Source organism: Notothenia rossii, assembly GCF_949606895.1.
Source record: "Notothenia rossii genome assembly, chromosome: 1".
Lineage (NCBI taxonomy): Eukaryota > Metazoa > Chordata > Actinopteri > Perciformes > Nototheniidae > Notothenia > Notothenia rossii.
In genome coordinates, this window is record NC_136912.1 from 38,751,050 (window position 1) to 38,778,045 (window position 26,996).

General features: G+C 40.0%; 1 protein-coding gene across 1 annotated transcript; it reads left to right on the top strand.

The window, feature by feature from the left end:
- Nucleotides 1-10,655: 10,655 nt before the first annotated feature.
- On the top strand, nucleotides 10,656-26,970 carry LOC307044927 (uncharacterized protein; the record flags this gene model as incomplete). Its single annotated transcript, XM_079690380.1, has 4 exons — nucleotides 10,656-11,209; nucleotides 11,558-11,735; nucleotides 12,955-13,223; nucleotides 26,773-26,970. The coding sequence occupies exons 1-4, from the start codon at nucleotides 10,997-10,999 to the stop codon at nucleotides 26,968-26,970; spliced, it is 858 nt and encodes a 285-aa protein (XP_079546506.1). The 5' UTR covers nucleotides 10,656-10,996.
- Between the last annotated feature and the right edge of the window lie 26 nt (nucleotides 26,971-26,996).

Genomic DNA, 26,996 nt, shown 5'->3' on the forward strand with positions numbered 1-26,996 from the left:
TAGATTCTTCGGGCCAAGTACAATAACTTCAGTTTTGGTCGTGTTTAACATCAAAAAATTTAAGGTCATCCACGTTTTTAAGTCCTTGAGGCAGTCTTGAATTTTATTTAGATGATTAATTTCATCAGGCTTGATTGATAAATATAGTTGAGTATCATCCGCATAACAATGAAAGTTTACAGAATGATTCCTTATAATATTGCCTAATGGAAGCATATATAGGGTGAACAAAATAGGTCCAAGCACTGAGCCCTGTGGCACTCCATGGCTAACTTTGGTTTGCATGGAAGATTCATCGTTGACACGTACAAACTGAGAGCGTTCAGATAGATAAGACCTAAACCAGCCTATAGTTGTATAGTTGTGGTTGGATGGTTTGAGATCCTCCCGTCCGATCCTATTGAGCAATTTTTCCTGGCAACGCTTTGAAAGTTCATGTGTTACTTCACCCTGGTGTGTTATAACCGCCAGCAGCCTGTAAATTGACTTCATCCCCCTGTTTCGATCACATCTGTTGCCGCAGCCAACAATGGAACAGAAGTTAACCATTGTATGTCCGGTAAAAAACAAACATTGAACAGGTATGACGTATTACGGTGTCTGTTTTGGTCCCCCAGTATGGCCGTTGCGCTGACGTCCCGTTACCCGTGTCGTCATATGCAAAGCCTCTATAACGTAATATGGTAGGTAATATGTAATATGTTCAGAGCCGTTGGTACGTTAGTTCAAACAGTAACAACGGACTATTTTTCTTAGCGGATGCATGTCAATTTAAATCAATACATACAACTATTTAACATAATAACTATTTATGTACAATATTTTCTTAGCCCTAATACTTAATACTACTTATTTCGTTTTGATTGTTGTATTTGATTATATTATATATTATCAAGAAATTATATATTATATATCAATATGATATACTTTTCTATATAATAGATTATCAAAAAAAGTATGTATTAAGTAAGGGATAATGTGCAGCAATCACAATCAAGTCCACAATCGAATCCATAAAGACAAAGTAAATCTGTTTACAGTTGTTTCATATGGATGTTGAGAGGTATCCATATATCTCTTCATTTTGCTCTCAAAGTGCACCAGATTGATGCATTTAACTTCAATATTTTAAAAAAAATCACTCCAAAGGGAGTGCTTGTTCTTCCTTCTGTCTGTCTGTATCTGTGTATTCTCATATTCTGATTAACCCAGCCAAATTTGTCTTCTTTTGTGTCTATATCGACGCTGGGATCTTGAGTCGAGGCTGATCCTCTTGCTGTGGTCCCGCATCTTGGATCCTCTATCCTGAGTTCTGGATTAAGTCGTGGACTTTGGGTCGTGGCTGAACCTGTCTCTGCAGTCCATAGGTCTCGTGGTGCTGCCTCCCTGAAGGCTCCCACAGGATTGTTGACATCTTCGTGGATTCATCCTCTTATTACAGACACATGCATTTCCTAACACTTGGACTACCTATGCTGTAAAATGTATCATCTCTTCGATTTACACACGGCATCTATTGCACATCTGTCTGTCCTGGGAGAGGGATCCCTCCTCTGTTGCTCTCCCCGAGGTTTCTCCCATTTTTCCCTTTAAACTGTGGGTTTTCTCTGGAAGTTTTTCCTTGTACGATGTGAGGGTCTAAGGACAGAGGGTGTCGTTTTCTTCTCATACTGATATTCTGAACAAACTGCTGTTGTATTAGCTGTAAAATGTCTTTACTGTAGGGTATTTTTATTATTTGTACAGCACTTTGGCTCGACCAAAAATCGTTTATAAATGTGCTATATAAATAAAACTTGATTTGATTGATTTGATTTGAAAGGGTGTGCGCCAAGGTTCCATATTAGGACCAATAATTTCACCATATATGTAAATAATCTCAAATAATTTTTCAAATGCTGCTTTCCATTTTTATGCAGATGATACTGTTATTTATTGTTCATCCTCTTCTATAGAGCAAAGTCTTGATTTCCTCCAGTCTGCCTTTGATGTTATTCCATCCCATTTATCTCAACTCAAGTTAGTATTAAATGCAGACAACTCCAAACTCATGATATTCTCAAATGGCAAAAAGTTAACTTCTTTTCTCCCCAACATTTATACTGTTCAAGGGACTGACATTGACATTGAAAGGGTCACTACATACACATATCTAGGTTTTATTATTGATCAGAACTTATCTTTCAAGTCACACACTGAAAATGTTGTTTTAAAATTAGGTTTCTCCTTTCAGACAAGGAAACATTTGATCTCTGCAACGTTTTTACCAGTATTGGATTCTGGTGATCTGCTTTACATGAATGCCTCTGACCAGTGCCTAAAGAGTTTGGATACTGTGTACCATTGTGCATTATGTTTTATTACACTATTGTGAGTTTGGAATAAATATGCACTTTATGAAAATGATTAGTTGGTTACTGTTAGTAAAAAACAGTAAGGTTAATACTGGATGTTTGTTACACTTGGATATGTTTTCTGTAATACTTGTAACATAATTATTCTCCAGTTTATGCATTTGAGTGACTTGCAGTTGACATTCAATTCAAAACCTTTATTTATCCAGGTAAAATCCCATTGAGATCAATGATCCATTTTTCAAGGGAGACCTGCAGCAGTAGGTTCCACATGAACACATAAAAACATAAACAACAGAACAACAAAAGGACATCATACAGCAAAAATTACAGGGATTACAATTTACATATCTATCCACATGTACAGGTACCAACAGCATGTGGAGCATCCAACCAAGCTTTAAAAACATGTAGTGGTACCAGCTTGGTAATTTTACATTCTTTTTGCAGACTGTTCCAAGTTAGTGGAGCTGCACATCTAAAAGCTTTCTTCCCTAAGACATTCCTAGCACATGGCACATTTAATAAAACCACAGCATGAGATCTCAGGCAATAAGTACTTTCAATTTGCCGAGAGATCAGGGAGCAGATAAGATGGTACTTTATCCAACATGGCTTTGTAAATGAAAATGTACCAGTGACTGAGCCTCAGTACAGTAAGTGATGGCAAAACCGCCTTGGTTTACAGTGTACAGTGATGCGTAAGTGCTTTACAGTTTGTCACAAATTTCAGTGCGCTGTGATAGTAAAACCTTATTGTGGTGTCATTATATATCCAAAGCAGTCAGAAGTCAGGAAATCATTAGTGATGTTTAACCACTCAGAAGACAGCCCATCAAAATGAACACATTGGGACCTTTCAGAGAGGTAGTTCATCTTCTACATATAATAACGGACAAAGTAAAGAATGAAGTGTAGGCTATGTTTAAATGTTCGGAATTTTACCGTGTATGATGGTCCTCTTGAGTTGCCGTACAGCCAATGGCGTACAGCCATTGCTCCGTTTTCATGTTTCTTTAACATGTTTTTCACAAAAATGTTCACACGCTAGGAGTATAGGAATACTTCAATTCGGTTCGTCATGATCTGTAGATGTGATTTGCCCCCGAGCACCGCTGGGTAAATTACCGTACAGCCAATCACAATGCGTACAATGCGTGAAGTCATTGGTAAGAGACGGCCCCCGAACACATCTGGTACCGACAACGGCGTTCCGCTGCGCCAGCATAAAATAAACATTCTGGTCACCTCAACATCAGGGATCTTATTCATTAAACTCCTTCTGAATCAAACCGTCACGGTAGCCTTACCTTACTGATCCCTCTTAAAATAGAAAAAAACACGTTACTTTACCAGCAGAGGGAAAATGAATTATTACATTATTAATGTGACTAATAAAGAGCAGTTTGATTATTAAGTATTATTCTGTTGATGGATGTCATTACATTTGTCGAAAAGCACATAATGACTTGTTTAAGACTCGTTTTGTCAAAGTTTAGGACTTGGACTTGACTTGAACTTGCCCATCCTGACTTGAGACTTGACTTGGACTTGAGCGCAAAGACTTGAGACTTGACTCTGACATGAGCGCAAAGACTTGAGACTTAACTCGGACTTGCAAAACAATGACTTGGTCCCACCTCTGCTTTTAATCGGTCCTTCTTTGCTCCAAAAACAATGATTTCAGTTTTTTGTTTGTTCAGTTGGAGAAAGTTCTGAGTCATCCAGTCAGTGATGTGCTCAATGCACTTGCTCAGTGTTCTAATCAGAGAACAGTCTCCTGGAGTGATTTTAAAATAAATCTGGGTGTCGTCTGCATAGATGTGATAACTTAGATCGCTCTTTTTAATAATTTCAGCCAGAGGTAGCATATAAATATTAAAAAGCAAAGGTCCTAAGATGGAGCCTTGAGGAACCCTGCATGACATATTTGTCAAAGTTGATGTGTTGCTTATTGAGACAACGTTTTTTCTGTCCTTTAAGTAGGTACTAAACCAAGCTGTTCCTGAAACTCCCACCCAGCTTTCTAGACGGTCTAGCAATAAGTTGTGTCAAACAGTGTCAAACAGTGTCAAATGCAGCGCTGAGATCTAATAATACTAAAACTGATATTCTGCCACTGTTTGTGTTTAAATGAATGTCATTTAAGACCTTAACAAGAGCAGTTTCAGTGCTGTGGTTAGGTCTAAAGCCCGACTGAAACACATCAAAACCGTCATTTAAAAACATGAAATGACTCAACTTTTTCAATCAATTTGCTTAAAAAAGGAAGGTTTGATATTGGCCTATAATGATTCATCACGGTTGTGTCCAAGTTATGCTTTTTTAGGAGCGGTTTTATTACTGCAGTTTTCAGGGCCTGTGGAAATACACCTGATTGAAGAAAGTTGTTTACTACTGTATGTGTAGTATATCTGAGGCCATACATGGAAAAACTGTTTTGAAAAATCCTGTCGGAATAATATCGAGGCTACAGGAGGAGGATTTCAGATGTTGAATAATGTCTTCCAGGTCATTAGCATTTATCAGACGGAATTGTGACATGATGTCTGGATTGGCTTTAGGTGGACACAGGGACAACACATTGGCTTTACCTGATGCAGAGGCACTGACTGCCTTTCTAATTTGCATGATTTTGTCAGTGAAGAAGGAGGCAAAATCATTGCAGGCCCTGGTGGATAGAAATTCTGAAGCTACTGACACTGGGGGGTTAGTTAGTCTGTCGACTGTAGCAAATAAAGCACGTGAATTGTTTTTATTTTTGGTAATGATGTCAGAAAAGAAAGACTGTCGTGCCTTTTTTATTTCCTGATTATAGACGCAGAGTCTCTCTTTAAGGTACATTTAAGATCACAGAAAATAGAGACAACAGAGCTAAATTGATGAAGAGCAATCAGCTTCATTAACTAAATCTGAGATAATGCAGTGTTACAGACCTGAAATCTAAAGAGAAAGTAAATACATCACTGCAACTTATAAAGAAAATTGGAATCCTAGTTCAACCATAGCCAGCTTTTGTCAAGTATGTAAAGACATCAAATAGATTTGTTTTTCGGCTTGTACATGGTTCCTTTTCACTGATCATCTTGATTACATCTCAACTGTTCTCTGTGAGTATACCCATCAGTGTAATAAGCTAGGTGGTAACATGGTTCATGTCTCTCATCAGACACAAATTATGGCCATGATTTAACATCCACAACTACATGGTGTAAGTTAAAAGTCAGAGCGTCAAAATCATCAGCAGACTGTTTTGAGGTGCATAGGCTAATGTATGGCGCATTTCCACTGCAGCGCGTAGCACGGTTTAAGCATACTGTGCCAAACCCGGCCCGTTTTTTTTGCGTTTCCACTAGGGGAACTTTTACATTCTTTGAGTTGTTGAAACATACTTTTTTTAGTTTTCCTCTACTCAAGAATGATATAATAATAATATGTGTCAAGAGGTTCCAAGCAATTATAGGAGTTGGGTCAACTCAATCATGTGATTTTTTTCTGCATGTGAAACGATGAGTTGAGTCTACAATTAAAAGCTAAGATATTAAGTGTAACCAATGCAGATAACAATCTGCTAAGAACCACATAAGACAAGAATAAATTATAAATCACAATTGAGTTGTCTGAACCCTTTATATATTTGATAGCATTGAAACATTGCAGATTAAACAAATACATTTAAAAAAAAAAAGGGAACGTTATAGACATGCAGAGATGGAGTACTCGAGTCCTGGACTCGGACTCGAGTCGGAGTCGAGTGCCGATTTTCGGGACTTGTGACTCGACTCGGACTCGCGCACTGATTGACGCGACTCGGACTTGGACTCGTGAATTCTCGCGTACGCTGACTTGGACTCGGACTCGTGAATTTTCCCCCCCACGATGACTCAGACTCGACTTGTACATTGACGCTCTGACTTGGACTCGGACTCGAGCAAGTTTTCTCTGGAGTCTGATGTCCTCTATCCTGGCATGTGCACCTGTGAGGCGAGTTCACGGACTGGGCCCCTCTATTCCAGTCTAGAGATGTCTAGAGACACACCCCGCATCGTGCTGTATGCTTTCACACATTCTGCTTCCACATTGGAAAAGAGAAGTGCAAAATGCTCGTTATGTGGAAACAATATTGAAGAGAAGGCTTCGTAACACATTACCCTAAGTATCGAGTTCAGACATGGCTGTTTTGAACTTTCTGGCGCTAAATAACCGGTAAAAGTTCCTTCAAAATAAGAGTCCTGATCTTATTACTATCAAAATAAAAGTACAAAACGAAAACTTTACCAGAGGAAAATATTGGCATACAAATATAATCTCTTCTCTAAAAGGCAACTCATTTTAAATATAGTTAGACATATCAAAGGTCATTTACAATAATACTACTAATATTAGTATTAGTAATAAGCTTTATATTTGTATAGCACCTATTACAAGAATTGTAGCCAAACTCGCTTCACAGCAGTTCAATAGACAGATTAGTATAACATGACAGGATAAAAGCAATGTAGAGGAGCAGCTACATTTCAACAAATATATCCACGAAGGTTAATACATGAAGACTTGTGACTCAGACTTGACTTGGACTCTTCTTAGGTGACTCAGACTTGGACTCGAACATAGGTAATGATGACTCGGACTCGACTCGGACACTCCTTGGGTGACTCAGACTTGGACTCGGCTCGAACACAGGTAATGATGACTCGGACTCGACTCGGACACTCCTTGGGTGACTCGGACTTGGACTCGACTATGACTCTCCTTTGGTGACTTGGACTTGGACTCGGATTCGAAGAGTGGTGACTCGAGAGTGACTTGGACTCGTGAATTGGTGACTTGACTACAACACTGTATAATACATTATAATACAATACATTTTATTAAAATTTGAATTTCAAAACAGTTTTCATAAAACAGTAACAAGCTTGTTTAAAAGCACAATACATTAACATACATGGAGACACATGGTTATTACTTGATGGTTATTCCAACTGCATCTGGCTCGTGGGCATCGTATAACTTCATGCCGTGCATCACGAGCCTCTGTTAGACTTCGACCTCTTCTGTTCCCTGTGTATACAAACAAAACACTAAATTGAGTGCAAATCAGGACACACCATGTGTTTTCCTCAACAACAAAAATGAAATCCGTCTTGAAAACATAACAAGACAGTTTACATTAGCTGTTAACAGACGGTAACAGAGGTGCTCTAGATCAGGGGTTCCCAAAGTGGGGGTCTCGAGATGATTGCAAAATAAAAATGGAAAATAAATTTTTTTAAATTATTATTATTAATAATAACGTTTGCATAGACATTTTCAGGGGCGGACTAGTGAGACAATAATGAGTGGGGAAAACTGAAATTCATTTACTAGCACCCCCCCCCACCCCCCCACCCCCCCCCCCCATCGTCAAAATAACTGGCGACCCCCTGTCGCCAGTCTCTGGCTCTGTTATTTTGGGGGTCGCAGGCTGAAAAGTTTGGGAACCCCTGCTCTAGATACTGGAGGCGTGTGGCACAGTGGATAGAGCGTTGGTGTATGCAGTCAGCATGTCGTTGTGTCCCTGGGCAAGACACTTCAACCCAAATTGCTCCAGTGGGGATTGCCCACAGTATTGAGTATGTAAGTCACTTTGGATAAAAGCATCTAACAAGTAATAATAACAACACTGAAGTCGATAGCAGGAAGCAACATGTCTTCAAGAGGAGGTGCGACTGTTTTCTGGTGAGGCAAATAAAAGAACAGAAATCATTTCAGTAGAATTCATTAAAACAGCTTTAATTCAATTAGTGGAATCAAACATTATTAAAACAAAAGTATAATTTAAAACGGTATTGTATTTATATACATTTCTAAGGATGGCATTTATTAACCCTTTGGAGTACTGGGCTAATTTGGCCGTTTTCGCATACTGTTGATTTGTCTTACTAAACCCCATTAAGAAATGTTTGGCGTGTCAATGTTTAGTATTTTCTCATTAAAGACAACCTCACCTATACAACCTGATAGTTATTTTATTCATTTGGAGATACTATATGAACATTCTAGACCCAAAATCCCCCAAAAAAACGTAAAAACGGATTTTGAAAATGATATTATTTTTTATATAGGTAACACAAACATGCACAACGAAACAATTTGAAAGCTGGCAATATATGCATGGGATGTCATGATGATAATGTACAAGTTTGATTGAGGTAGCATGAACCTATATACAAATGTTATGAACAAATAACAGGTGTATCCATAGACGTTTTTTCCTCATTTCCCAAGTTCTGTCAACAGTGACACAGTAGGCACATCAACACATTTAAAAGCTTAAATAATGTACATGGGATTTCATTCTGATAAGGCAAAAGTGTTATTATAAATATAATACAAATATATATATATCAACCCAGTCTCATGGCATTTCGTGTTCACCAACACGATTTTTAATCTATTGATTCGTGTTCAACAATACGATTTTCCCCCTTTTTTTCGTGTTGCACAGCACGATTTTAATAGCAATGTATTTCTATTGGTAGTCTCACGGCATTACGTGTTATAGGAAGACCGGAAGCTGTTGGGTTCATGAAAACATGTTCTTACTCAATAGCAAGCCACAATTATTGCTTTTATTTGATCTCACCAGAATGCGTGACTCCACCACGACTCCTTAACACCGCATTGCGTGGTGGAGTCACGACATTTGTTACATTTACGTGTCGGCACCACGAAAACAACGCCAATGTAAAGTGAATGAGGCTCCTTTGTCGTGGTGCACACACGCATTTCTACAACCTCCTGCAGTGAGCTTTTTATTCTATATAACGTTTTTAAAATCTACTTTATAGCTTGTAGTAACTCACGGGAAGCTTGTTTTATTTTATTTGTATTCATAATAAAAAATAAATTCCGTCAGAATGTATTATGGTGCATTATTTACCAAATTTGTGTTCTCAAAAAACAGTGCATTGTGTGTAATACAACTGTGATTTTTATTAAATGTGTTATTTTTTAAGGAAGGCCAGAGCTTCAGCTGTGTCAAATAGATTGTTCCCTTTAGTTTACGTTAAAAGACAATTATATTCCTATTTGATCAATACAGGGGTATTGTAGGCCAATATTAGTCATTTAAAAAATATATAATGATGATAATGATGGTGAAAACCACTCCCCCCACATCGGAATGACGATGGCTACTGACTGTATTTTAAATGCTTTTTGTTTAATAGTAATAATAATCATTTTTATTATAACAACAATAAACCAGAAGAAGATTCCGTCGTTACCACGGCAACGTTACGTCGCGCTTGATGGCAACGGGACGTAGCCAAATTACGTTACCCACAATCACCTCACTTTCATTAATTTCATCTGACAACGGACTTCAGTAAGTATCTAAAATCAGGGGAGTTTATTTCTTTAAAACACAAAATAATATTGCTTTTATTTATTCCACTGTAGCACAGTCTCTATGGCGTTTCATTCCTGGATATTAGGTTGAGTTTTGTAGTGTATTTAGCTTTTACAAAAGGCTACGCGCAACCTACTGTAGCGGCCACGTCCTCCTACCAGCTACTAGCGCCCTCCGGCCTTCCGTTCAAAGTTTTTAGCTGGATAGCATTTATAGTTTATACAGCTACATGACATTAGCTGTCCCCGGCACAGTTGGATAGTGGAGGTGCCTGCTAGAAAGATATGTTTAAATGCATGTATTTGCACATGTGTTGTAAAGACAGTGTTCAACACAGAGTTTTAATAGTGACTAAAGGAGATGGAGTGGAACAAAAATGTGGAACTGGAGTTTTTCCAGAGGATTTGACTGGCCAGTGGGGACCACCCAATGTCCCACTCTGAATCAGAAATACTTAATTGATCTCCGGGGGAAATTGGGATTGGTAAATTGTAAAATTAAAATATATAGTAGAAGATATAAGAAAAAGAAGTATGTAAAAATATGTGCATAATATAACAATATGCAGTGTTTCCCCTAGGTTTACTGCTTTGGGGGGGTGCTGGCTGAGGGGAGAGAGGAGCTGTGGATTATTGTTATTGATTAATGCATCAGTGTTTCTTAGGGTCAAAAACACTAAACTCACAACTTAAAATGAAAGCATTTAATTTATTTAATAAAAGAACACATGTTCAATGTGAAAAGTGACAGTAGATATAGATTAGTTGCAATTTGGTGCTATATAATATTTAATATTTAATATTTAAAAATGTTTATCAAAAAGTGTTTTTAAACACCTTGAATTTCAGGGGGAGCGCGGGGCTCCGTTGTCGGGGCGCAGCGCCCCTCCAAGACAATGGTAGGGGAAGCACTGATATGCACAGTATAAATGCATAATGTGTGCCAGAGTAATGCTCAGATTAATTATTATTGCATATAGAGTAATGCACAGATTAATTATTATTACATAGAGTATTGCACAGATGTTACTGTTATTCTAAATAATCCTATTTATTTTTCCTGTTTTACAGCTTCATTACAACGCTTACTATCACCAACACACACATATCCACACACACACACATATAAAACCAACGGCACTTTTAAGAGCCACTCTCTCTCTCACTGTCTCTCTTTCTATCACTCTCTCTCACTTTCTCTTTCAATCACTCTCTCACTTTCTCTTTTAATCACTCTCTCACTCCTACAAATGGCTGGAGGGTCACAAAAAAAGACCTGCCCAAACTGCAGAGAAAATATTTACTGTGGAAATAAAATCTGCCCACTATGCGAACATCCACAGCCAAACAATGTGAGACTCAAAAAGAAAATGGACAAATTCCAAAGCCAGCAGAAGCAGTGGTTGTCATCCATGACTAAAAACCGAATCAAGTCCCACGTTCTTGATGACGCCGCCCTTCTGGTATGTAGTTTACAAAATTATCTCATTCACCAAAAGTGTGAAAAGTAGTTTTTTTACTTTGACAGAGGATTATAAATGAACTGGTATTGCTTCACATCCACAGTATTAATTGTATAATTAATGAGAATATAATTCATGATTAATGATTTTCAAACAGAGTTAAATATTATGTGTAGGAAGTTTAGGAAGTGTCTCATAAGTTAAAAATCCCAAATGTATCCAACAAAACATTATGAACAAATCATTGTTTTTATTATGATGCCAGGATATTAGGATAAATTCAAATGTAAACAACAGTTTTGTGTATTTATCTAATTGATCTCTACCTCTCAACAATTATTTTCCCAGCTGGAGAAGTTGCATGCCCTTGGCTTGAAGCCCCTGCTGCTGCTGGCGTATCCCCCTACCAAGAGGGTGCCACGGACATCTAAAATGAAGGTTTTGATGCCCATGCATGCCCAGCTTAGCCCATCAGCCAAGACATGCCTCGACAATGTGGAGGCCATTTTCAAGCTGATGGTTGCAGGTGATATTGCATTTATTTAATAACCATCTGCACGAGTCACTCATGCATATATTGACTATCTGTTATACAATGTGTGGTGTTGATTTGTCCTGTTTATTTCAAAGCAACAAGAGCGTAATTTTAAAGAGCTGGGGTCTCGTTTATAACTGTTATGTATGCACAAAACAGGGCTTGAAAGAGGTGTATGCCACTTCCCATGCAAAAGTTGTAATCTATATCTTTTTTTTGATTGACAGAAGATTATGATGACAGGGGAAATTGTCTATGCAGATGGTGAGGTGGTGAATTGAAGCCAGATTGTAGAAATACATGTTATAAGCATCATTATACATATAATAAAGCCTATGAGTCCTAATTATATTGCAGGCCAAAACTTAAATAAATACATTTTGTTCACTTATCAAACTTCCAATTTCCAATGATAACCCAGTGTGGGGGATACCATTGACTTTTGCAAATATTGAAGCGATCAGTTTGATTGCTGTAAACATTTAATTACTGTATGATACTCGTAATGCTGCATGGGGGACCACTGGCACTGCTAGGACCCCCTGCATGTAAGAATTAAGAGGGGATAAGTGTTCTGGGACATCCTCCACCACAATCAGAGTCACAGCCACACAGTCAGAAAAAAAATGTGTTTCTTCTTCAAATAACCCTCAGCTTCTCTGGCTCCTCTGCCCTGATGCCAAGCAGATACCTGTGGGTGACATCATACTCAATCAATCTTTTTTTTACAGTTTAGCTTGATTAGGGTTGCCTTTGTTTGCATGTTTTGCACATTGGCCTAATTTCATATTTTATAATGTATGTGTGTGTATTCCATGTTCCTGTTTTCAAACATTCAATGTTCAAAGGTGTTATTGTCATATGCACTGCTACAGCGTAGTTGTTGGAAATGACAATCTTAACTCCCAGGCTCCTCCAACAATGCAGCATACAAATAGTACAAGAAGAAACTAGTCCAACAACGTAGGTGCAAAACTAATATGCAGGAATAAGTCAAATATATACTTATAAAATAGAATAAGATAAGACAGAAAGTAAAATGAAATACTAATATGGGGAGGCATGAATGAAAAGGTTGTATAAACAGATGTGGATATGTATAAATATATTATATATGAACGGATAACTAACCAATGCAACATTATGGTATTATACATAATAAATACATATGTGGGCTTTTAAACAGATTTGTACTACAAACCCTTTGTAGGTTGGACAAGACTCAACCCAGACCAAGAGGAGAACCCTGACACACCAACACCACCCCAAGACCCACCCAACCAACTGCCTGATGGAAGCTACATCTTAAATTTGGTGCCATGTGATCCATCACCCATCACCCATAGACAGCAACCACAGGAAACAGCAGATCCACCACCACACCAGGCTCCAAGCACCCACCCACCACCACCACACCAGGCTCCAAGCACCCACCCACCACCAAACCAGGCTCCCAGCACCCACCCACCACCACACCAGGCTCCCAGCAACCACCCACCACCAAACCAGGACGGTTTGTTTTTTCATCAGGAAATGCAGACCGGCTCAAACAAACAATTTTTAATCATCATCCTCACGATCATTTAATATATCATATGTTCGCCGAATTGACATGAAAGCACTAATAAATGTAATTTCATCCACTTGAGTTTACAACTACAAAAATAATCGATTTGTTTTTATATCACATCCGACGGGAGGAAATTCAGCAGCTCTCACTACCGATTTGTAATCCTAATTGAATCATCATCTTCACCACGATCATTTATGTTTATGTTCGCCGAATTGACATGAAAGCACTGACAAATATGAATATACTGTAGTCAACTTCATTAAAACGCTATTAACGTGCCTAAACTCAGTAATTCACAATTTCTACGCAAAGGAATACCAGGTGGACCAGGATACAAGCTGACAGTAGACTAATACAAATTAATGTAGTTCAGTGCTAATATAAGATGAGTAATATTAAGCTGTTGATCAAACATGACATCCAGTAGTGATGTTACGTATTGCGCCGAAGCTTCGGAGCGCGTGTCGAGTAATCCCCAAAGCTTTTTGTAAAGCTTTTATCGAGTATTTGTATTTTGATTTTGAAATTCAGTCCCTGACGGACGCCAAAAAACCCGAGATTATGGAATTAAACAAATAAATAAAAACAAGGATAATTGTTTGTTATTGGTGAGTACATAACAGTGTGTTATTTAGAAAATAATAACAAATTAGAAGGAAAAAAAGATTAAAAAAAATACAGATTTCAGTATTCTGAGGCTCTGAGCACTATTTATTTTCCTTATTAACACAATAATGTCACCGAATGTTATTCAGTTAAAATATCAATATTTTGGCTTTCCAAGTTAACATTGATTGATGTGACTGCGATTAAATCAGCATATACTTCTGCCAAGGGATGCCACCCTCAAAATGTCCTGCTACCCTCTTGCCACCCCATGAATATTTTTTCTAGATCCACCCCTGAGTAGGCAATGTTTTTCGTTTTGTTTATTTAATAAGTTAATTTCAGTACAACTTTGGGAATTTTGTTTGTTTGTTTTGAGATTTAAATAGATTTTGAAAATGGAGATAGAGAGAGAGAGAGAGAAGCAACGCTGTCTGCTTAGTTTGCAATACTGTCGCTCAAGCCTTTATGCAACAGGCCTATACATTGTTTATGTTACTTATGTGCTGGTGTGTCCATGGTTTTGAGTCTGTGTGTGTTGAGCGCAGCGCCGTCTGCTTTTTGCAGTACAGTAACTAAAGTAGGACTAAGCATACCGGTAGTTTTTTGTGCACTCACAAAACGGGCAGACAGGTCTACTGCGCACTTGTGGCATTGTTTGGGATGACCTAATTAAAATAGTGTCCGCCGTCCTCTTTGAAAAACATACACAACGCAAACAGACACCGGTCACAAAAGTATCAGATAGGCTTCAATTTACTTTTGATTGTCTATAATTAACTATAAAAAAATATCTGCATTTTAACACTACGTTTATATATGTACTTATTTTTACGGTTTGCATATGAGGTGGTCCTCGAAAATCCTTGATAATAAATAGTGGTCCGCATCCGCATAAACTAAAAGTTTGTGTGTAATTAACCTCACAATAAGAGGTGTGTATATTACAAATATTAATGTCATATTTCAAGATGATTACTTAGATATTACATTATAGTTGGTTGAGCTGGAGTTCATTATTGAGCTTACACGTTAATGTCACAGTCATATTTGAAGAACGAACCCAAAACTTGTTCTTTTTATTAATTGTATTACAAAATTGGTATCAAATAAATAGTAAGTATCGGTAACACCAATACTGATAAAGTAAACTATTTTATTTGTGTCTGGGAGAAGGTACTGTACCCAGTTCCTATGTTCGGCAGTTATGGACTGGGCTTTCTTGTACAAGAAAATAAAAAAAATCAATATGGACCATTACTGTATAATTATCCTTAAATGATGTTATACAATGCCCCTAATAAGTATGGCATTTTGAAACATGATGTGCAACAATTGTTACTGTCATTTGTGTGCATTTTGTTGTTAACTAAGATAATGTTATGATGTTGTTAGTATGCACGTGGACGCTTTGGGCATACCTGGAGAAGGAAGAAACGGGTCTTCGGAATGATGGGAGTTAAAGACAAAAAGCGGAGACTAGTGTTGAATCTAGTGGAGAAACGATCAAGATGCCACCTTGTCCTTCTGATTAGACAGCATGTTAAGTCAGGAAGTAGCATCATGAGTGATGAGTGGAGGGCATACAGGAGAGTGCTGAGTAACACGGGGAACAACCACTACACCATAAACCACAGCAGGTGGTTTGTGAACCCCCAGGCTGGCAGTCATATCCAACATAATGAAAGAGCATGGTCGACCGTCAAAGGACATGTCCGTCGACAGAGAGGAAACCGCACAGAGAGTTTGTCGGAGGAACACCTCAAGGTTCTTGAATGGTCATCTTGGCTTGGCTCTGCTCATCCTGATGGACTGCTTGGATGCTTGTTCAAGGATATACACAAAGCCTTTCCAGTCTGAGTACAATTATTTCTTACCAAGTCTTTAATTTATCTCTGAGAAAAGCTTTTATGTTTAAATATGTGTATCAGTCATACTAAACAGTCATTAGTTACTGTGAGTCCTAATTTTCTTCATGTGTGAATAAAATGTTTTGCTTGGCTCTTTTGCATCTTACTTTGCATTTCATGTGAAAAATGTGTATTAGGTCAGCATGAATGTTATAACTCATTCATAAATGGACATGTGTATTAAACTTAAAAACAACGCACCCTTTCAGTTATAAATGTTAGTGACTCATCAATAGATGGTGATGTGTTTCACACTTTACAATAAGGCTCCCTTTTACCAATTATAAATAATTGTAACTCATTAATAAATGGTGATGTGTTTCACACTTTACAATAAGGCTCCCTTTCACCAATTATAAATGGTTGTAACTCATTAATAAATGGGAATGTGTTTTACACTTTACAATAAGGCTCCCTTTTGGCAGTTATAAATGTTAGTAACTCATTCATAAATGGTCATAAGAGATGCCAAGAAAAATCAAGATGGAAGGGGGGGAATCAACTCAGTGAACAACAGATACCAAGGATGCTGGCTGATGAAGAAGACAAAGTAAGCTAGATAGCCAATAAGGCTTAACAGTACAGATAAATGTGGGCTCACTATTTGGCAAGCAACCGGTCACAGTTGCCCTGTTCATCTCATGTCTTATAAAAGCTTATTCATAATTTATAAAGTGTTCACAACCTAATTAATTAATGAATTACAAACTATTCGTAAACCCTTTATTATTGTAAAGTGGTCCTGTAAGAAATTAAAATCAATGTTTATATGGCGTAATTTAGATTGAACACACTTAAAATGGTTTTATTCTGACAATTCTTCATTTCCAGTTAGCATTAGCATGTGGCTAATGTTATTGCTGAATATTAAATGAATGTACACTTGTATTTTGAAAAGCTTTTTTAACCAGTTTAGCCCTGAGTTGGATGTAGAAAAGTCAGAATCAATATAGATGTTTTTTATTTTAAAGAAAATTCAGAATGAACATAGTAAAAAACTGTAAATTATAGTGTCCGTCCCAAAAATATTTTGTACTTAGAGTGAAAACCAGTGGTGTAGTGGGGATTTTTTTACTGGGTGGACAGGGCGGGGGGTTGACGTGGATACACTATGGACGCGCTCGTGAACTGTAAACAGGGGGGGGTACACTGTGTGTGGACCTCTGTGTCGCCTGTCAGCGCAACTTAAATGATGCCGTTTAGACAATTTAATAATAATGGGCGGTGCCGGCCGTCAGCGAACCGATCCGGCCTTTCAGCGTGACTGTCACTCAAATGCGGGACATAATCTCAATTTGTGGGACGCGGGAAAAATAATAAAAATGCACACACACGCACACGCTTCAAATCAAGTCGCATAAATGCTTGAGGTTAAAGGACAACCCCGTCGTTTACAAGACGTTACTTCCGTCTTCACGCCATCAATGATTATAGCTGTTAAAATGCATTAAATAAAAAGTCATGAATGAGAATACGAGGAGAAAAGGCGTGTGGAGTTACAAAGGGCCGGCCCGTAGCACCGGCGTTATAGATGTTCGCCTAGGGCGCCAGATCTGGGGAGGCGCTGCGCTGGCAGTTCTGGGAGGGAAAAAAACATTTTTGACCATTGGTGCTCATCCTAATTTTCGGCCTTGATGTAACAATATTCATAATTAAGTAAATGTAACACCATTTTCACCCCGGTTATATGTTTCATTTGCCATGTACGATGGGCGCTGTAAGTGATGAAAATGGGGGATGTTGGCTTATCTGGCGCCCGCAGCTCACAGCCAAAATGCGAGTGAGCGAGGGAGAGAGTGAGGGTACACCGGTACCGGCGCTGTTATTAGAATCTGCTGCTAGCTGCTCTGATGGATATAAGAAGAAGATGTTTCTACAATAATGTGGAGGGAGAGTCCTCTCCAGTCAGACTGAGAGGCTGATGACTACAGCTCAGTGAGGTAAAGGAGTGTTTAGATAGTTAACTTTAGTCTAAGTTATCTCAGTGGGTCTCCCTAGGCCAGCTAAAATCTTGCCTAGCACTGCAAATTGTCTAGAGCCGGCCCTGGAGTTATACAATAAACACACAACGTCTAAATCCTCTTATTTACGCGATATCAGACACAAGAACGAGGGGGAAGACCCCCCCCCCCCCCCTTCGTCAAAGCAGCCAATGAGAGGAGGAGCCAGGAATCGCATATACAGATGCTGCACGGAGAATCTGCCTCTCTCCTTACTCCTCCCGACACGGCGCTGTTTTTGATTTGCTCTGTCTGATTCAAAACCACGTTACTTCATTAAATTACCATTTTAACTTTTTTGGGACTACATTGTCTCTTTTTAACTTCCTCCTGGGTTTGAAAACAATGATCATGATCTACAGTACCCAATAATTATATAAAATGTATCCAGTGATGGATCAACAAAAAATGTTCACAAGTTAAAACCCTGTGAAGCCTAACACATCAAATAATAGTCAGAAAATTCTATTTTTTTTAAATTGAGGTGTTGAAACTTCTAACAAAATAGAAGAAACAAAATATTTGGTAATTATTTACATATGATTTTTTTTGTATCATATTCGATACGTCAGGCCTTTATGAAAATGTATTGCACAACCCGAACCAACAGACTGCAACAAAGAAGGGAGATGCGTGCCACAACGTAAGGGGTATTGCGGGGGAACTACGCTCCTTGATCTTTTGGGGGTTCCAGCTACACTGGCCCAGGTGCCACCCGTGTGGCTGATTAGACGACAGCCCCGCCCACCTCCAGGAACCTGCTAAGACAAACACAAGCAGGCACCCTGGAGTGGGTGGGGGCGTCAAACATTTCAACTGATTTTGTTCCGCTTTTTTTTTTAACAGGAGCCTTTTTACAAGCTCTATTTTGCCTTGTGGTAGGACAAAATGCAGTTTCTGTCTTTGTTGAGGCACAGATGGACTTTACATTTCCCACAGTATACATGTGTGAAATGATTGCCTGTGCAGTGCTTGCATCTCTGTCGGGTTTCCCATGTTGGGGAATGATCAATGCCATCCTTTCTCACATCAGCAGGCACACTGGAGTGTTGCCTTTTACGGGGGGTGTTGAGTCCGGTTCTGGAGAGGATAGTGGTCTGCCACGCTTGATTTTGCCCTTTCCTGAACTTGTAAGGGAAGTGCCAACAGAAGCCTGAAACCTTCGCAAGGCCATGGGTTTTATCCTGGGCTCAAGTTTCTTCTGGTCTCTTCTGTAGAGGTTCCATGCATTGATAACTGCCACTGTGACAGTGTGCCACCAAATGTACATGTACCATCTTCGGGATTTGAAGCTGAATTTGTAGAGTGCAGACAGCATATCAAGGAGGTCAACACCTCCCATGAACTTGTTGTATGCTTCAACAATGGCTGGTCAGGGAACCATAATGTGTGTCTTGGTTTTTCGATCCCACCTTTTCACACTTCAAGTTGGTTCGATGCCAACATAAGAGGAGAGTAGGTTCACAGCTTTGTTGTCAAACCATCTAACAATGATGATGTTTTCCTGGTTTGCTCTGAAGTCCATTGACCCTCTTCTCTTTTTCTTGAGCTCTTTTTCATCCATCATGTTGCAGTCTTTGACCCTGTTCATTCGGACAGTGCCTATGTAGTGGATTCCTCTCTCTTTCAGGTGGTTGACCAGTCGAACTGATGTGAAATAGTTGTCTGCAAAGACATTGTGATTTCTTCCTGCTGGAAGGGTTGATGTCATTTTCAGGACAACATCTCCAGTAACACCAACATCAGATCTCTCCTTGTCTGGATTTTCTGGACCTTGACAAACATCAAAGTCATAAAGGTAGCCACTTTGTCCAGCACGTCCCCACATCTTGAACCCCCATTTGTGAGGCTTTGTGTTATGAACTCAGACACTTAGGAGATAGGACCCAATTGCCCGACCCGGGAGACAGAGGTAAAGTATTTGTAAGATACTTTATTTTTCCAAGAACAGCAAAAAAAATGATCAATAAAAAATGGTTTCTACAAAAATGGAGAGCAAAATGAAAACGCTCACACAGTGAGGATCAAAACTTTCATAAGAGCACATAGAGAGCATAGACCTGACTGTGGCAAAAGACAAGAGCAAGGATCTGACCAATAGACAAAAACGAACTGACAAAGAACAGTGGGGAACAGGGGAATTTAAACACAAGACAATCAGACACAGGTGGGAACAATCAGGGGCGGGGCTGACGCTGATTAGCACAGGAGACACAGAAGGGGTGACAGGTGAACACAATCAGGGCCGGGGCTGGTACTGATGAGTCTGGAATGACAGGTAAACGGTAAGTGACAAAACAAAATAGGAAGTGGAAAACAATACAACCAAAAAACAACATAAATCTCAACATTTCTGTCGGTGCACAACACTTTGCTGGCATATAAACACGAAGATGAGACTTTTCCGTAGAATTTTTTCAAAGTAACAGACACTGACAGACACATTGGATTAACCTATGGATTAACTTTCAGCCGCGTTTTTAATCCTTTTTATTGACTTTTGATAAGAATAACAGCTAAGGTGAGAGGATGTTCCGTTTTTGCTCCGTAATGCTACGTGTTGTGATGTCTGTGTTTGAAAAAACACCCCGCAGCCCCCGACTGAGGGGGCTCTCGGCTTAACAGGTTAATTAAATAACGCAGATTGCATCATGAAATGTACTACAACGACACATATTTTTCACGTCACATATTTTCCGGAGAAATGTACTCAAAAACCTGCTGTATACTATTTGATACATTTTCAACACGATTTCTCTATGAAATAAGCTAAAAAATATAAACTAATTATAAGTTGCTTCAATACAGCAAATATTTATAGTGAAATATCAGTAACAATATAAAAGTAATTCTTACCGTAATTTATTCAATATTGGCAAAGATGACGCTTCCAAAAGCATCTGAACCGTTACATGACGGTAGCCATTTTGGATTTGGTCATTAAAAGCGATCTACAGACGGCAGTGCCCGAATGATCCACCAGAGGGTAGAAGACATGTATCACATTGCATATAACAGGTCTTTTAGGAACGTACTAGTCATTTGGATGACGTGGAGGTCTCAGAAACTCATGTATCAAATATGATACACTTGGCGTTATAGGGTTTTAAAACAATTCCTATTCACAAAATCTCAATATATATATATACAGTGTCAACATTAGGCCCGAGTAAAACAAAACCCTGAGATCTCCATACAAAAATAATTTCCCAAAACATATCCTTTTGAGCACATCCTACCGCGCTGTGGCACGGCACGATATCCACTTTTATAGATCCACAGAAACAGGAGGATTCCACCGCATCCCTTTGGGGCCCTCTGCTTTCCCCTACAGGCACCTGGTTTTGGTTGAGTATGTTATGAGTTTTCTCAGTTGCTTCACTTTGTGCACTTCAACACTCTATCACTCATACATGTCCATGCAATCCTCAACTTTATTTACACTACTGATACCACTGACATCCACACCTCGTGCTTTATTTGGTTTGCACTTAATTAATTTGGCTAATTTGAACTACTTGCTTTAATAAACACATTTTGTTAAACCGTTGATATGGTGTGTCTCCTCTTTGTTGTGGCCTTTTGAGCTATGTTATAACAAATGCTCACGTTCATATTGCTGTATTTTAATAAATGTTAACTTGGCCCATTATGTGACTATTTGAGTTGGGGGGCCCGACCTTTCTTTTTCTCCAAAAGGGGGGCCTGACAGAAAAGGTTTGAGAAACACTGGACTAATTGAACTGGGTGCTGACCGAACCACGCAGGCCATAAAAGAAGGAATGGTGAAGCTTTTCCAGGAGGCAGGCTTGGATGATTGGAAGAAAAAGTTGGTCGCTGTTCGCACAGATGGGGCTGCTGTTAACGTTGGTGTGTACAACGGAAGTGTGCCAAAACTAGGCCGACTGGCTGCGGTGGGAGACTCGCTTGTGCACACTGGAGAACTGCGCCAAATCAGCTGATCGCAACGTTCCTTACTGTGAGAATTTTAATCGATCTGTGGTCAAGCTGCTTCAGTTTTATTTACAGAGAGGTGGAGCAAAACACACTGCTTTGCTAAAGAGATTGTGTCATAAAAATGGGATCCCCTTTGTGAAACTGGGTAAGTTTCACAATATCAGATGGTCTGCGTGGAGGCATGAAACACTGTTAAAAATATCAAGACTATTGCCAGCCATTAAAATGCAACTGGCTACAAGTGATAACAATGACTTGAAGCATTTATGCTCTGAGCGTTTTCACTGTTTTCTGGCCAACATGCTTGACATTGGCAACATTTTGAAGATCACATCCATTAGGTTTCAGAAGGAAAAACTGACCATTGGGGAATGTAAGGATGAACTCATGGTGGCCATTGGACAGTTCACACTTCTGCTAGATGCTGAAGGCCACTACAGGACACACAGTTACAGTTTTGGCAACACAACAGTTTGCAACATTCTTCATAAATATGAGGCCACCTTGCAACTTGACAGAGATACTGTTCTGAGAGAATGGATGCGTTTAAAGCAAGCAGGAAAACGCTTGGCTGCCTCCTCTGTGTATGACTTGCTCCAAATATTAAATTGTAATCCAGATGCTTACTCCAGCTCTTACACTGCCTTTGAGCAGTGAAGCTTGTAAGAGGGGATTTTCACGGCCCGTCCACACAGCAGCTTTAAAAAATCTTCCAACGCTTCTGCCCATTCACTTTGAATGGGGTGACATCACTTTGCCTCACTTTTCGCTGAACTGCATTGTGGGAAGCAAAGCGGAGATTTCCCAGGCATCTCAGGATTCAAAAGTTGAGCAATGTTCAACTTTTGAAGCTGAGGTGGAAGCGTCAGCCAATCAAATCCGTTTATGCAAATCTGACAGTACAAGCGCTAGCCAATCAAACCGCGTGCAAGCTGGGAGAGCCAGACCGCAGTTCATTTTATATATTCCTGAAAATGGAGGAGAAATTAGTTATTGCTGGAGCAAATCACCCGGTTCTTTATGACCAGTCCCTATTAACTTACCGGGATACAAACCGGAGGAACCAGGCATGGAGGGAGGTGGCAGAGACAGTGGGTGAAACTGGTAGGTTTTCGCCTGTTTGGGGATTTTAGATCCAGTTTACTTCGTTTTAACATTACTATTGCTTTGTATGTCGGGGGCGGGAGATTCATGTGATTGATTGTTGGTCGCGTTGCTCGCAAAAAATCCCCAAACTTCAGATATGCCCACCTCCAAGATTATTTTAACGCTGCCGTGTGGACGTACCGTCACATCTAAACATAATAAAAACCAAGTACAGATCTCGTATGTCACATGCTCGTCTGTCAGCCCTGATGCACATTCACCTGTCAAAGAAGACCACAGAGACATTTGACCCAAAGCCAGCTGTTGACCTGTGGATGGAGAAGGCAAATCGGAGGCTTAAACAGGGACAGGGAGGTGCAGATGCAGCATCCTCCTTTTACCATGCAAGAAGTGGAAATAGAGGACAGTGAGGAAGACACTGAGGAGGACAGTTAGGAGGAATACACTTATTGAAACCACGCTTCGTGTGGGGAGAGTACCAAACCCTGTCTCCTGTCTCATCTGAGTAATACTCAAAAAGTCATGTACACCTGTTACGGCCGCCACCTTCTATCTGCCAATGAACCTTTCAGTAAATGTTTGCAGCTGTGTGTTATATGTACAGTGGGGCAAAAAAGTATTTAGTCAGCCACCCATTGTGCAAGTTCTCCCACTTAAAAAGATGAGAGAAGCCTGTAGTTTTCATCCTAGGTATACCTCAACTATGAGAGACAAAATGAGAAGAAAAAAAAATCCAGAAAATCACATTTTCTGATTTTTAAAGAATTTATTTGCAAATTATTGTGGAAAATAAGTATTTTTTCAATAACAAAAGTTCATCTCAATACTTTGTTATATACCCTTTGTTGGCAATGACAGAGGTCAAACGTTTTCTGTAAGTCTTCAAAAGGTTTTCACACACTGTTGCTGGTATTTTGGCCCATTCCTCCATGCAGATCTCCCCAAAGCAGTGATGTTTTGGGGCTGTCGCTGGGCAACACAGACTTTCAACTCCCTCCAAAGATTTTTTATGGGGTTGAGATCTGGAGACTGGCTAGGCCACTCCAGGACCTTGAAATGCTTCTTACGAAGCCACTCCTTCGTTGCCCGGGCGGAGTGTTTGGGATCATTGTCATGCTGAAAGACCCAGCCACGTTTCATCTTCAATGCCCTTGCTGATGGAAGGAGGTTGTCACTCAAAATTTCACGATACATGGCCCCATTCATTCTTTCCTTTACACGGATCAATCGTCCTGGTCCCTTTGCAGAAAAACAGCCCCAAAGCATGATGTTTCCACCCCCATGTTTCACAGTAGGTATGGTGTTCTTTGGATGCAACTCAGATTTCTTTCTCCTCCAAACACGTCTAGTTGAGTTTTTACCAAAAAGTTCTATTTTGGTTTCTTCTGACCATATGATGACATTCTCCCAATCCTCTTCTGGATCATCTAAATGCTCTCTAGCAAACTTCAGACGGGCCTGGACATGTACTGGCTTAAGCAGGGGGACACGTCTGGCACTGCAGGATTTGAGTACCTGGCGGCGTAGTGTGTTACTGATGGTAGCCTTTGTTACTTTGGTCCCAGCTCTCTGCAGGTCATTGACTAGGTCCCCCCGTGTGGTTCTGGGATTTTTGCTCACCGTTCTTGTGATCATTTTGACCCCACGGGGTGAGATCTTGCATGGAGCCCCAGATCGAGGGAGATTATCAGTGGTTTTGAATGTCTTCCATTTTCTATTAATTGCTCCCACAGTTGATTTCTTCCCACCAAGCTGCTTACCTTTTGCAGATTCAGTCTTCCCAGCCTGGTGCAGGTCTACAATTTTGTTTCTGGTGTCCTTTGACAGCTCTTTGGTCTTGGCCATAGTGGAGTTTGGAGTGTGACTGTTTGAGGTTGTGGACAGGTGTCTTTTATACTGATAACGAGTTCAAACAGGTGCCATTAATACAGTTAACCAGTGGAGGACAGAGGAGGCTCTTAAAGAAGAAGTTACAGGTCTGTGAGAGCCAGAAATCTTGTTTGTTTGTAGGTGACCAAATACTTATTTTCCACCATAATTTGCAAATAAAGTCTTTAAAAATCAGACAATGTAATCTTCTGGATTTTTTTTCTCATTTTGTCTCTCATAGTTGAGGTATACCTAGGACGAAAATTACAGGCCTCTTTCATCTTTTTAAGTGGGAGAACTTGCACAATTGGTGGCTGACTAAATACTTTTTTGCCCCACTGTATATGTGACCCGCTCTATCGAAATCAGTCGGAAGTCGCAACGGCTCATTTCAAAATAAACGTGGATTTGCGTAAAAAACAATTTTTTCGGGGTTCGGGTGTTTTGTTTGATTTTAAACAAACAAAGTCTTGGCTTTCAGAATATGAAACTTTTATTTCCAAACTCACACGATAAATACATTCTTTAAGCTTGTAAAGGGAAGATGACAGGCAATCTGCTCTTCCGCAGCGCCGCCCCCCCTCCCTCCGGCTGACATTATGAATGTAAGCGTATAATAATCATAAATACCACGGCAGGGTCTGTTACAGTTAGTTTTCATCTGATTTAAATTAAACAAAGTCTTGGCTTTCAGAATATTAAACTTGTTTCGGCAAATTCAGATGATAAATACAACTTTGAAGCTTGTAACGGCATAATTACAAGCGGAGAACGGAGTAACTTAACGTCACAGCAGGCATAACAACAGCCGGTGTTTCTCGTGAGGGTTTTCCCCGGGAAACAAACGCAAAATTACACAAACACTCTCCCAAGCTTCTCCCAGACCAGTAATGCAAACGAAAATATCTTCCCTCCGTAGTAGATTTGTGACCCGCTCTATCGAAATGACGTCACAGCAGGCATAACAACAGCCGGAGTTTCTCGTGAGGGAAACAAACACAATACACACAAACGCAAAAAAATACACACACACACACACACACACACACACACACACACACACACACACACACACACACACACACACACACACACACACACACACACACACACACACACACACACACACACACACACACACACACACACACACACACACACACACACACACACACACACACACACACACACACACACACACACACACACACACCAGTAATGCAAGAGAAAATATCTTCCCTCCGTAGTAGATTTGTGACCCGCTCTATCAAAATGACGTCACAGCAGGCATAACAACAGCCGGTGTTTCTCGTGAGGGTTTTCCCCGGGAAACAAACACAATACACGCAAATGCAAAAAGACACACACACACATACACACACACACACACACTCGGGAGCTTCCCCCAGACCAGTAATCCAAATGAAAATATCTTCCCTCTGTAGTACTTTGATCATTTGCTCCGCTAATAATCAATCAGATCGATGGATTCCAGAGAAGAGGAAACTTTAAAGGCCTTTTTCTCAAAATGATGACTCGGTGACAGTCATTATATAATGTGACATATTTTGCTTAATATTTGGAGTACAACAACAATCCTGATATCATTAGAACGCTATTGTTACAACCCGGCTCCTGGGCTGTAACAAAAAGCAGGGAGGCGAGACGAGGGTTGTAAATAAAGAAGACATTTATTTTAAATGCCACACAATGATCCAGCAGCACCAGCAACAGATCTCCGAAACTGGCCCGGCGTGAGTGCCCAGAGGAGTGAGACAGACATAACCGGCTGGGCTCCTCTTGAAGGCTTCCGGCCAGGTGTAGCTCATCAAGCTTCATGCAGCTCGTCCACAGGTGTAACTCATCAACAGATGCAGCTGGAACCTGCAATCAAACACAAACACACACACACATCCAGACGGCACCCCACGTGGTGTGGAGGGGTCGTCACACTCCCCCCCATAAGAAAGGAGTTCCCCTAAGAACACCGTTAATTACCAAAACAGCTAGGAGCTCCTCTCCGATATTCCGGCATGGACAGAAAAACCACTCTGGCCAGTCCCTTGACCCTGCACCTGGAAGAACCCGGAATGTCCCTCCAGAAACCACAGCCCAGCCCCCGGCAACAAACCCAAGACCGGGTCACGGCTCCAACGCCCAGGTCGCTGCCGGACTGGCCCACCCGTCTGACACGCGTGACATGACCCAACATGCCGAGAGACATCTCTCC